Source organism: Larus michahellis, chromosome 1 (assembly GCF_964199755.1).
Source record: "Larus michahellis chromosome 1, bLarMic1.1, whole genome shotgun sequence".
Lineage (NCBI taxonomy): Eukaryota > Metazoa > Chordata > Aves > Charadriiformes > Laridae > Larus > Larus michahellis.
Window position 1 is genome coordinate 2155557 of NC_133896.1, and position 13666 is coordinate 2169222.

General features: G+C 49.0%; 1 protein-coding gene across 1 annotated transcript; it reads left to right on the top strand.

Annotated features, from left to right (window-relative positions):
• The first annotated feature begins 5283 nt into the window (after positions 1-5283).
• LOC141737665 (tubulin alpha chain-like) lies at positions 5284-12037 on the top strand. Its single transcript, XM_074572604.1, has 4 exons — positions 5284-5360; positions 8128-8371; positions 9693-9841; positions 10602-12037. The coding sequence occupies exons 1-4, from the start codon at positions 5358-5360 to the stop codon at positions 11583-11585; spliced, it is 1380 nt and encodes a 459-aa protein (XP_074428705.1). The 5' UTR covers positions 5284-5357; the 3' UTR covers positions 11586-12037.
• Positions 12038-13666: the final 1629 nt, after the last annotated feature.

The window sequence follows — 13666 nt, forward strand, 5'->3', positions numbered from 1 at the left end:
ATGCAACAGATTTCTGTACACTGCACATTCAAATTAATCCCAATAATTCAAATTAAACCTCTCTGCTGAAATCTAATTCTTCCAAAACACTTAATGCAAAGCTTCAGTTTTCAACCCCACTAAAGGCAGCGTTGGTAGCTCTGGCGTTTGCCACGAAGGGAAGCGCTAAGGCTACGTTCTTAAACTGGTCATGGACTTGGCAAGAGCTTTTCTAATCAATGTTTTCCCATGTGCAAACTGGTGGGAAGGAAAAGTGTCACTGAGAAGGGCCTTTCATAAAGGATCAATAACAAATTGAATCAATGCTGACATGCAGCACCAGGCAGCTCCACAGTGAGGACTAACAGCAATGCCCCGATGAACGATGGGGATTCTGGTTCAGTCTCTTCGATTAAAACAAAAACTTGCAAGACTGGTAGTAGGGTCAACTACTAGGAGAGCAGAGAGGGGCTGGGATCCTCTGCAGAACCAGATAAAATCACTTTATTGGCAGAGAAAAAGACACAATTCAGTTTCCTCAAGAGATGTGCACACACACGCACTCTTGACTGATGAGGTGGATTCAGCTTTGTGGACAGGGAAATGCAGGAGAGAGATCAAGAAGAAAAAACCCAAATATCGGACAGGTGAAAACAAGTCACGCAGCAGGAAGTTTGTTCCTCGGAGTCCTGCTGAACAAATTGAAACTAAAAGTGCCTGTGAGCTGATTCTAACGTTGGACAAGGTTCAAGGGCAGGGGACAACCTGGTGGCAGGGAAATGCGTTGAGGGTTATGTGGAAACCACATGGAGTTCAGAAAGTCCCTGAGCTGAATAAAACTCAGAGGAGAGATTTCAGGGGATATGTTAAATACATTTTCCCGACTCTTTACACGTCTCCAAGCAGCTGCTCGTGGCCACGGTTGGGAGCAGGAGGCAGACCTTGGCCTGACACCTTACAGCCACCCTGAAACCCATTAAAGCATATAAGTCCATCATTTTTCAAGTTACTTTAGAAGAAAGCTTTTCCTTAAAGCATTTACCTCATTACTGGCGAGGCAATTAAAGGGAGAAGAGTAGAAATAACCCTTTGCAACCGGAGAACAAATAAAAATATATTCTTGTGCACTTGCTATTGCTAGAGCCTAACCCCACCGCAAAGAAGCCTGTACCCCACAGCTGGTTCCTATCTGCTTTAGGGAACGCGGAGGAGAAGCACAGCTGTGCAGAGACAAATAAAGAGATGGTGCTTTCTCCACCCTCAGTTACGGGAATAGCTTTGAGGCAGAGCTGGTTGGGGGAATTCTGCTGGAACTGTGTTCTGCTGAAATATGCAGTTCCACTCCGATCGAGCCGTCTAGCAGAACGGGATGGGTCTGCCAGGGTTTTATTTGGAAAGAAAAATGAGGGGAGTGGGGAAGAAGTTGGATTGTCAAAACATCCCATCCTATTAGCCTTGAAATGAAGGGTTTCAGTTTTAACCACTTTTTGCTGTAACTTTTTGCGTTACAATAGAGAACGTCAAAAGTTCCTACTGATGCCGAATGCTTCTTTTGACAGTACTGTATTAGTAATTTACTTTTGTGGCAAGTTTAATTATTTTTTTTTTTTTGTGAGTATAGCTGAGTGGAACCCCGTGCATTCAAATTGCTCCACTGTCTCGCCCGGCAAGGACGTGTTTGCAGATTGGCTGAAGGAAAATCTGCACATTGGAGGGAGGGGTAGGAAACCACGTAAGCAACACACGTGAAGTTATCCCTGCTTGTATCCTTCACGTGCACGAAGCAGAAAGGGCTGACTCCAAGGCCAGGCAGTATAAAACCAAACCATGCACGGACAGAAACACACAGAGTGAAATGCTGGAGATGTGCAGGCTAACGCTTGGATAAATCATCTCTGGTTATCAGTAACAGATGCCTGAGCTGAGGTTGGGGCCTCACTGCATGATAGATAAAGGACAACCGCTATCAGGAGCAGCGCTTCAAAGTCAGCCCTGACAAACCTAAATTAGGGTAGCAGTGGCCTGAGGCCTCCCTACAAGGAGAAACGGGGGTGTCCACAAGACTAGTTGGCCCGTCAATACGTGGGTGCCCCTTGGGAAGTTCTTAATTTGCTCATCAGACGTCAGGCTGAAGGCCACACAGCAAATTTTGCAGGGCCACCGTGTGATGGCCACCAAAGCTCCTGAAGGTGGCAATGACCTTGTGAGGAGCGTGCTCACTGCTGGCTGAGCTTTGGGAACCGCTGGCACAGGGCAAGTTCCTCCCCTGTCACAGGCTTATCTGTGGATAGTGGCGTTACATAGGATGAGTCCAGGTTTTTTTCCCAGGTTTTCCCAGGTCACTGGGGAGTTCCCATTAATGGTGTTAGTGGCTTCGTGCCTCTGGAGGACAACGGAGGCAGATAGAGACCCACTGGGAAACGGGATCTGGCAGTTCAGGCTAACGTGGAGGATGGAGATCTCTAGGACTGTTGTTCTGCATATTCGGCCAGCGCTGAATTCACTTGAAAAGACAACAACTGCCTTCGGGGGGATGAGGGTGTGGAAAGTTGGCAGCTTTCGCTCCCCTGAAAAAGGCATAATGAGAGCCAGTGGCTGGAAGCTGCTGCGAGGGAAATTCACATGTGAAACAGGGAGCAAATTTAACTAGGTGAACAATTAAACATGGGAGCAAATTATTTCTGAAATGGTGGATTTTGGAACTACATGAATCGCTATTTTTTCAGTTCAGCCAACAAACCGAAAATACTGAAAAATCTCACATTTGGCTCAGCCTGAAGTAAGGTGAGATTCCTCCTCCCCCACCCAGCACCACTTTTTCCTGCTTTGGCAACACCAAAAATTAATATTGAATTAAATAAATTAATATTGAATTAAATATATTCTCTTCCCAGGAACAAATCCTTTTGATTCTATGGGGGATCCTCTAACAAAAGCAAGTGACAGGTGTAAAAGGTGACATTTAGGTGCCATTCTCCAAAGCAGGACAGCAAAAGCAGTACCTTCTCTGTTCCTCAGCAGCCTGGTGAGTCAAATGCTTGCCCAGAGTGTGGCCACTGATCGGTTCTTCCTTCCATCTCAGGACACTTGTCCGGCGTTGTTTTGGGATGCCACGCACGTCCTCATGGGTAGGGATTTGCTCCGTAGAGGCGAACAGCAGCTGGTGCCGGACCACCTGGTGGGGACAGCAATAGGAAAACCAGGAAGAGAGAGGAGGCGATATCTGGGATGCGGGAGTGGGAGAAAAGAGGCAGCAGCTGTGAGGTCTGGCTATAAAAAGGCCGGGAGCTGCCGCAACGGGTCCTCTGGGGGGGTGGTCTCTGTCCTTTTCGTTGGTGCCGTTCTAAATATGTCTTGGAGCTGAGATCGCAGCCAGGTTTTCTCTGTCACCACCAGACTATGGCACTTCTCTCTTTTGCTTTCCATTCCTCAAGAAAGACAGAAATCAGCCCCAAATCTTTTTGACTTGGTGTTGACCAAAAGCACATCATTTAGCGGATAAACCCTTCATGCTCTAAAATGCCTGAATTTCTTATTTTCTCATTGAGGAACAGATGCCTCTTGGAAGGAGAAGATCTTGTCTGACTGGCAGGCTTGGTCCACGCATTTGGGAGGCTCTTGGTTTAGGCCAGAAATGAGTAGTTTCTCTGTACTCAGGGGCCACCTTTATTCCCAGCAGAAGTTTGGAGGCCACGACGCTGACGGTGGTGTTTGCATGATGCTCCGTCTAACAAAAGAACCCTGCCTGACCCAATTACGGCTGAATTCCCCCACTTCCAAAACAGGCATAGCCATGTGCTCAACCTGCTTGGCTTGTATTCCCTAAATCCATGGCATAGCCCCAAGCAGGAACAGGGTAATGCTCCCATCTGCCCTCAGAGACAGAAGTTGGGCTGAACATGCCAGTGGAGGAGAATTCTTCCATAGATGCCTTCCTTTTGCAGGTCAGCTCATCTCTTTGTCTGTCAGGGCTGCGGTCTTGTCCCCGTGCCTCGGCAGAGCTGGGGGGTGAATACTCAGCAGAGCCTATATGCGCTGCTGACAGCACAAAGGGAAAGAAATCTTCTCTAAAGAATTTTACCCTATGGCTGGAGATGTCCTCACAATCAGGTCCTTACGTGCAGGTCCTTGGTGAGAGGGTTAATTTTGCCTCCTAAAAAATTCCTTGGGATCAATTTAGAACATGTTGCTTGAGGACTCGCGCAGGTGAGTTCTGAATACATTCAGGGATGAAAATTCCCCCATCCTTAGGTTCCTGCTCCAATGCCTGACCACCTTCATGGTGAATTGAAAGGTATCCTCTTCTCGAGCCCTACACTTACCTTGTCCACCTATGTCCTGTACTCCAAATCCGACCAGCTTGGTGGGCTATGCTGGACTTGCTCCAGTCTACCAATGTCTGTCTTGTACTGGTCAGATCAAACTGGGCACAGTAAGCAGAGAGGGTCTCACAAATGCTGAACGGAGGAAAAACTCCCCGTCCCTGACTGCCTGGCTGTGCTCGTGTTGTGACATGGTTGTGTTCCCCACCACTGAGCTGTCAACCTGTTGCAGCTGTGGCCAAACCAAAGAAGGTTTGGGAACCTTTGAATGGGGGAACGAAGAGGTAAATAAAAGAATTAGTAAATAAGTTACCACTAACCACTCTTGTCTACCTGCTGCGAATAACCGTGCAGGCAGTACTGGGACTTACGGGCAGACCCAGAGCAGTCTAAAGACGTACCTACCCATCTGCAGGATGGGGCCAAAACTGGCTCAGAGTCTCCTTACATCAGCTCTTGGCAGGAGGGCGAAATGAACCCTTAATGGCCAGCGGCAAAGGGAGGGCCTGAGCCTACACCTGAATGTCCCAGAGGTGCAGGAGTCAGCAGATTGCCCCGAAGGTCAGTGGGGATACGGCAAAAAGACCAAGAATTGTGATGGTCTCTAAAAATAGACAAGACACAGCATATCAGTGGCAGTGCTCTGAATAACGATAAGGGGCAGATTGTTTCTGCTGGATAAAGTGAATCATATGGGGGCACACAAACTCCCCCAGAGTTTCCTTCTTTTTAACCAAGCCTAAATTTTGGCACCTACTCCTCCCGCAGTCGAGGGTCATTAAAAAAAAAGAAAAAAAAGAAAAAAAAGAAAAAAGTTCCTATCGCACTGTTGCCAAGGCTGTTTAGTCACAGAAATCACACTGGTTAGACGCTAACAGACCATTTTGTCCCTTGCTGTTCCTAGGGATGCAAAGGAAAAGGAGCTCTGTTCCTTTAAGCTAGCAGAAAGCTTCTTTATATTCAGGTGGAGTCAAGCCTTCCTGGGCTATAAAGTTGCAGGGAGAGGCAGGGGCAGCAGCTGTTTTGCTTAGATCTTAGCAAGCCTCCAGTCTCACCATGGTAAGAGCATGCCTTCTATTTGTATTAGTCTAAACTTAAAATATAGCCTGTATATTTTCCAAGCGTACTGAGCTAAACAACTTGCTCTTTTTTTCCTCTCTCCTTTCTCTTGGGGATGTTAATTACAAGCAGCTTTGTTTGATTGCTGATTACCTTCTGGTTCATTGATTCCATGTTTGCTCCTTATAAGGGAAAAGTGAGGGACTTGGTTGGAGGAGAGCTATTTAAGTGGCCTCTTGCTGCTTTTCACTCTGAGTTTGCAGCTCCTGAGGTGGGGTCTGTAGAGTTGCAAAGTTTCTGCCTCTTTAATGCAAGTTGGGTTTTACTTTTCTGGGGGGGAACCAGCACATCTTGATACACAACTATGTGATAGACTAAAGTTTAAATTTTGATGCTGTTGGCCCTTTTCCCAAAGTTTAACACTTGGACCCTTAACACTGCCACGAGCAACTAGTGCAACTTGCAGAGACCTTTAGGGTTGGTTTTTTTTTTTCTTTCTCCTTAGGAGTGAGCTGCCATGTTGCCTTTGTCTGCTACAGACCCTTGGGATTAGATATTAAATGCATAAAGTCCCCCTTTCCTTCTAGCTTTTTAATTGACTCTTTGCTCTGAAGGCTTTGCGGCTGCGAAACTGAAGCGGATTGATCTGGTTACTAGAAAAACTGCAACCCTGAGCAGTGCTGGTTGATCTAGTTGAAACTTTTTGTAAAGAATAACACAACTGTCACATATTGTGAGTGCAAGAAAGTAACATGTTGGAAAATGTGGTGGTGTCCCTTTGCATGTTGCAAATGGAAGCAAACTTCAAAGTAACGCCTGGCGAGTCAGCTTTTGAACTTTTCCTTTTATCTATCTGCTGACTTCTGGAGTCTGTCCTGGCTATAAAACAGTTAAACATTTACATGGTATTTCCAATGGGAAAATCAGCTGGACAACAATAGGCTGCCTATAGCCAGGGTCTGTAAAATGCAGTTCATCTTGATGCAAATGTTGGAGATCTGGGATCTCAAAAAACCTCCTGGCATATTTGACGTGGGGGAAAAAACCTGCAGAAAAAAGTTGAACGTTTTTCTTTCCACCAGCCCCCCCCCCCTTTTTTTTTTTTTTTATTCCCATTCCCTGTGCTCTGGGCTGAAAATACCAGTGCTCCCTTGAAGCAGGTGCTGGGACTGGGGAGCTGGGAGAGGGTAGCGAGCGCAGCAGCTGTCCCAGCCAGTGCCGGAGGAGTGGCTGCGGTGACAAATTGTGTCACTTCACCCTTGCAAATTGTGGTGAGGAGCTATTGCAACCATCTTGCGGAGAGGGATGGGCAAATGGCAGTCAGCATTTCCCACATAGTGCAAATATCAACTGGGAGAGGCAGGACTTAAACACAACCTCCACACTCAGCAGAACTGGTGGTCTCGGCCCAGACTGGGATTAAGCGGTGTTTAGCCAGCTGTGGGTAAAGGGGTTGGTGTCCCTCTGGGGTACGAGGAGTCTTCATCCAGTTGGTGTCTAGCTTTATGGTGGATGACCTGGGCATGCTGTGGCCATTGGAGTTGCTTGAGGGCTGAGAAGTGTCTTGGCACATCCATGCTTGGAGACTAAGACGGGAGAAGTTGCATTGCGTCCTTCTCCCGATGGCTATTGCCACAAGTGGTTGGTGCCCAGGACTGCCTAGCACTACTTAGAGGGTAGTGACTTTCAAGGGACAGAGTCCCTCCAGCAGGATAGTTATGCCTAGGGGTGGTCACACACAGAGTGTCCTCTCAGCCCTGAGACAACTGGGTTGTCGGTGACATTTGTTATGCTCTGCTCGAGGTGGGCTACTTGGAGCAGGGGAGCTGGGCTTACCCGTGGAGATCCCCAGCTCTGGGTAGGACTGGGGTGAAACGAACCAAACAGCCCATCAATGCTACAAATAATGGGATCAGCGACACTGCTTGCCACCCCCAGGTGGGATCACCAGCTCCCTTTCACCCTTTCATGGTGATCCCTTGGGAAGCATCACCGCCCCAATGCCTTGCATGGCAGTAATTGGGAGTCTCTGCTTGGGAGCGGAGACGTGAGCCTCTGTCATTGCTTTGATCTTGGGGTAGTGGAAACAGCAGAGATGCCAATTACCATGGGAAGAGTGCAACCATCAAAAGTCACCAGAGAGTCTCTAGAAGACACCAGTGCCTCCAATACTGCCCTGGAGTTAGAGGCTCCTGGAGGGTGACCTGGTTAAAGAAGGACTTGGAGCCTCTCCCCAGGTGTCAGTCTGCCCTTGTTTTGGCCCCAGGCATCTGCTGGTTTCCTCCAGCCTCGTTTCCTGCTGTGACTCCCAGCTTGGCTGTGGGTTTCCCAAGCTTGGCTTCTCCCTGCTTTGGTACAGAGCTTTTTTGGATCAAGGAGCCCAGAGCTGTTGTCCCTGATGCCCCATTTCTCTGGGACCCAGGGGACTGACAGCTGCTCCGCTCCATGGCAGGGCCAGTTGAGCACTGAGTGAGGAGCCAGCGCTGCTCAGCTGCTTCCTGCCTCATCATGAAGCCCATCACCTCCTTCCTTCCTCCTCCCCTGGGCTGGGAGAGCCCTTCCAAAGGATGCTACGTGTGCGGCTCGGCTGTGTCCAGCTGCCCAGCAGATCATGGTTTGATCCTTGCTCCAACTCCTGGCGGTGGGCGGAAGCCGCCTGTTTCCCTCATCATCCACAGTAGCAAATGGCTCAAACAAGAGCCGTGGGGGCTAGTGCTAAGTGACAGGATGTCTAAAAATCACCTTAACAAGCCATTTCCCCTTCCAGAGGGAGTGCATTTCCATCCACATCGGGCAGGCTGGCGTGCAGATGGGCAATGCCTGCTGGGAGCTGTACTGCCTCGAGCATGGGATCCAGGCGGATGGGACGATTCCTGGCCCCAAGCAGGTGAAACCTGTGGAGCCGAAGTCTGAACAAGTGGATTCTTCTTTTGAGACCTTCTTCTGTGAGACAGCGTCTGGGAAGCACGTGCCCCGAGCAGTGTTCATAGACTTGGAGCCCACTGTCATCGGTAATAGTGGGGCAGTTGGGTGTTGTGGCATCTCTAACCATGACTCCTGATCCTTGTTTCCTTAGGACTTGTGCTGCTGCCCATATTGCCCAGCAGCTCCCACTCCTCTGCTCCAGTAAAATGTCTCCAGCCATCAGAAGGAGACAGAGTTTGCATTTCCAAATGGACCTGGGAGTGACAAACCCATTACTCTTATTACACTGATTTGTCTTTAGTTGGTCCCTCCTTTTAAGAGACCTGCTGTCTTGAGCAGGATCCTCAGCAGGTGTGAAGTGGTATGAGTTTATTAACCTCAGTGGCTCTGAATTCCACCATGCTATTACCTGATGTGGCACATTGGGTTTTAATGCTACCTGCGAAGCATCTTTGGGCAGATGGGTACCACAAATTTCGTGGTTCTGTGGAAACTGGGTGCCTTGCTACTGCAAGCTGTCTACTTCTCCTTCCAGCTCCATTAGTGATCTCTGGGGTTTTGACTTGATCATGGCACTTTAATTTGGAGTACCTTCCTAGAAAACAAATTCTTTTTTTTTGCTTGAGGCAGAGATGACTCCCAACCACCTGCATCCATCTACCTGCTTCTGCCTTCTAGGCTTTACCTGGGTGTTTGCTCCTATCTTATCATCTAGGATGTGTGACTCATTATTTCATGTAATGGAAGGAATGCAGACTTTTGTTTTGGTTCCACTTAATTTTTAGGCACCTTATCAAGGCACTAAATTGGAAACCTAGTGAGCAAGCCAGTAGAATACAAAATGTATCTAATATTGAGACTGAGTGGGTTTAAATACCTGCTGGAGATGTCTCCAACCTCGTTGACTGCATGGAGCCTAGAGAAACTGCTCCTAATGCCTGTTTTCATAAGGTGCCTGAAGCCGGGTTGGATATACCTAGCAGAAATGTCAACACACTGACAACACTCTGTCTCCTCTTCCGTGTGCTGTAGAGCAGAGGATGGAGGTGGTGCTTCCAGCCACCTCAAGATGCTTTGCAACAAGCAGAAACACAAGCTGCATGTGGTAACTATAATCCTACAATAATTTTGGAAACATAGGCAGTGTCCTAACTTCTTGAGATCCTAATGTAATCTGGCTTAAATTGGCTGCTGGGTGAAGATGGAGGATTTATAGTAGGACCTAGACAAATTAGCCTGGACAGGGTTATTCTTACCCCTTCCGTTATTCCCAGTCTGAACTAACCATGCCATGACTGTCATGTTATGTGGGGTCCTGGTAGATTTGCCGCGTGTTTTACTCTGTCACACTAATGTCTAGAACCTGTAACTGTGTGCTGCTCTCCATGACTGCTCCTCCTTGTGTAGATGAGATCAGGACTGGCCCCTACCATGCGCTTTTCCACCCGGAGCAGCTCATCAGTGGCAAGGAAGATGCTGCCAACAACTATGCCCGTGGCCATTACACCATTGGGAAGGAGATTATAGACACTGTCCTCAGCAGAATTCGTAAAATGGTAAGAATAAAGACAGTCTTTCCCGTAAAATGACACACCATGGAAATACAATTAAACTTTGGGTTTGGGGTAAAAGTCTTAAAAGAAAAACACCTCTATGTGAGCTCCAAGGGCGGCCACTGTTGCCGTGATTAGATTTGGGGCTCAGTAAAGCAAGGGGCCATTTGAACGTGTATATCTGTCCTAAAAGCAACTGTTGTTATATATCATGTATGTGTGAAGTGACACACTACTAGACCTAAGAGGCAGAAGAGAAGGACTTTTGATCACAGGGAAGCCACTCTCTGGTTGTGCGACTGCAAATATTAATTCTTAATGGACAATTGTTAGCCCAGCTGGGTAGACCAAACTCCACATTTGATAGGAGTGAAGCAGGATTGTAACAAAATACTTGGATGCCTGTCAGTGAAATGTTTTTTGAGATGTCTCCTAAGGGTCTAGGACCCACACGCTAGCTCCCATCCCCTCTCAGGTGCAGAGGTATGCATTGAGCTAATTATCCATGAAATAATGGAACAACTTGCCAAGAGTCTCCATCCTACCACGCAGATTTACCTATGGCAGGTCCATGGAAATGCTGTAATTGCTTAACACATGTATAGTTCAGATGCTCAGGAGAGTGACATACTGAGTGAATCCATTCCAGGGATTGGGGCACTCTGGCCAGTAAGTGCTCTAAACAGAATTTATTGCTGTATTACTTGGGATATTTATTCCAGTCCTTAACAAAGAGAGGTCAATATACATTATTCTGCTGCAGGCTGACCAGTGCAGTGGACTGCAAGGGTTCCTGGTCTTCCACAGCTTTGGGGGAGGCACAGGCTCCGGGTTCACCTCCCTCCTCATGGAACGGCTCTCCGTGGAGTACAGCAAGAAGTCCAAGCTGGAGTTCTCTGTGTATCCAGCCCCACAGGTCTCCACGGCAGTGGTGGAGCCCTACAACTCCATCCTCACCACACACACCACCCTGGAGCACTCAGACTGCTCCTTCATGGTGGACAACGAAGCCATCTATGACATCTGTAACCGCAACCTGGACATCGAGCGTCCCACCTACACCAACCTCAACAGGCTGATTGGGCAGATAGTCTCGTCGGTCACTGCCTCCTTAAGATTTAACGGTGCTTTGAATGTTGACCTGATTGAATTCCAGACCAACCTGGTGCCCTACCCACGGATACACTTCCCACTCACCACCTATGCACCCATCATCTCTGCAGAGAAAGCCTACCACGAGCAGCTGTCGGTGCCAGAGATCACCAATGCTTGCTTTGAGTTCTCCAACCAGATGGTGAAATGTGACCCGCGCCGTGGCAAGTACATGGCATGCTGCCTGCTGTACCGGGGCGATGTGGTGCCCAAGGATGTGAACGCAGCCATTGCAGCCATCAAAACACGCCGGTCGATCCAGTTTGTGGACTGGTGCCCCACGGGCTTCAAGGTGGGTATCAACTACCAACCTCCCACGGTGGTGCCCGGGGGAGACCTGGCCAAGGTGCAGCGGGCTGTCTGCATGCTGAGCAACACCACGGCCATTGCGGAGGCGTGGGCCCGCCTGGACCACAAATTTGACCTGATGTATGCCAAGCGAGCCTTTGTGCACTGGTACGTGGGGGAGGGCATGGAGGAGGGGGAGTTCTCAGAGGCCAGGGAGGACCTGGCTGCCTTGGAGAAGGATTATGAGGAGGTTGGAAGGGACTCGGCAGATGGAGAAGAAGACGAGGCTGATGAGGATGAGTATTAACAAACTGCAGTCTGTTTTTAATCAAGTCAAACCTCAGATGAAATACAAACCCTCTGTTGTCAGGCTAAACTGGTCTTGAGTGCCTGGAGGTGCCAAAGGATTACCTTGAACCTCGATGCTACCGTTTGACCTATTATACCTTTTCTGCTTGCATAGTCTATGTGCTCATAGCGCACTTCTGTAGCATGGGTGTCTCGAGCTTTGTCACGCTGTTGTTTATCGATGAGTGAAGCTGAATAGGTGCCTGGCTTAGTGTTGGGGACGCATCCTGCCTGGGCAGAGCATCCTGGTTCCTAGTCCAGGGGAATGCGGCAAGCTGCCTGCTTTGGCTGAAATGGCAAACCTTTGCTCTGGCTTTTACTGTAAAAGCACCTTTTAATTAGAAATGTACCTGTACACTTCTATGCAACTTTTTTTTTTTTTGTATTTGAATAAAGACATTTTTTTGTTTTGCTTTGAGTTCTTTGGGTTTAATCAGGTTGTTTGTAAGGGGAGGTCCCTACTGCAGCGGGAGAACTGCAAACGCTGCTAAGGGTGTGCTCTGGGTGGGCCATCTGTGAAGATCATCAACCATAATTATTGCTGTGAGGGAAATGCCCTATATCCTGCAGGCACTTGTCTGTCTGGAGCTGGATGCTGCTCTTCTGACCCTGAAGAGTAGCCCAGAGGAAGCATGTCTGGGAGCAGGCAGGAAATCCCCAGTTTGACCAGCCCCAATTGGGGAGTGATACCTGAGTAAAGAGCACCTTCCTGGTGGGGTTCTTCCCTCCTCACTGTCTCTGGTGAAGCTTACTCGATGTCTGAGCAAGTCCCAGCTGCTGGGGCAGTGCTGTAACTCTGGGCTGGGGTCTTGCTCAGAAGTCGAGATGGTGTGATTGTGAAACCAGCCCCGAGAGCCTGGGGTTGGAGTTTGCCCCAGGGAGGTGAGCCAGGTCCGTCTGATGGGGTGACTCAGGAGGAAAAGCAATGAAATGCCCCGATAAGATATGGGGAGGGTTCCTAAGGCTGTGGGACAGGAGAACGGCTGGCTCCGTGCTGTGTTGAGTCTCCAGGTGCCCTGCACATGGCTGTTGCATCACACTTTGGTTTTTATATACCATAGCCCCATGTCCACTTTTATCTCAGTGCTGGGCTCTGTCTCAAAATGGAGTCAGTCTTTCTCTCCAGACTTCCCCCATGCCCTGGAGCTACAGCTGCCCTCTCGCCTGACGGGGGGGATGATTCTGGAGATGTTCCCAAAGCGATGCCTGGGGAGGTACATCCAGGGATGGTTTGAGGGACGGGGACGTATTGCTGTGTCCTATACTTGGGAGATGGAAGTGGAAGGAACCCAGAGCTTATTGTTGACTGTAGTTAGCCCAAAATTCTGGGGTGTTGACAGCATGAGTGGGCAGTAGATGGACTCCTAGGAAGATCCCCGTTGGTCTGAAGCCTCCTCTGTGCTCAACTCACTGCTCTGAGATTGCCTGAGATAAAATGTTAGGCATGTCCCATTGCTGTCAAGGAGGCTGAGCATCAGACTACCCTTTGAGGCTGCTCCTTCTGGGGATGGTCCTCTCTTTTATCTTTGCTGTGCTGATGGAACCCATTGAGACACCCCAAAACAGGTCAACCCAAAGTATTTGGTGCTCAGTAGGTCTCCTCTCATACACCCTAAGTGGTCATTTTCTACCCCCTGATTCCTGGGGACAGGGACAACCCACCTCCTGGGTTTCCACTTGATTGTCCCCAGCCCATACCCCTAGCACTGACAACACCCCTCACAGGGGAACAGTAACTGCTCTGTTTGCCAGAAATGAGACTGTTCAGGGCTCAAAGATACTTTCCAAAAGAGCAAAGATGACGTCTGTCTCTGTACCCACAGGTACTTGTGCTGGGAAGTTTCCAAGCATGGCCTTGAGGGCTGCCACCTCTCCCTGGTGGCTCCGTTTCCCATAGACAGCTGGGGCTGGAAGACACTGGTTCAATCCCCCCCAAAATGTGAGTGGTAGCAGCCTGGTGTGGACACAAGGCGAGCATCGCTCCCACTTGGAGCTCCGCGCCAACCCAGTGTGGCTGAGCAAGGGCAGGAGCGCATCCAT

Bases quoted from the DNA above. Each gene is read 5' to 3' on its own strand.
- LOC141737665 (XM_074572604.1), top strand. The intron at 8,372-9,692 runs GTAATAGTGGGG...CTCCTTGTGTAG, and splicing joins CTTGGAGCCCACTGTCATCG to ATGAGATCAGGACTGGCCCC. The intron at 9,842-10,601 runs GTAAGAATAAAG...ATTCTGCTGCAG, and splicing joins TCAGCAGAATTCGTAAAATG to GCTGACCAGTGCAGTGGACT.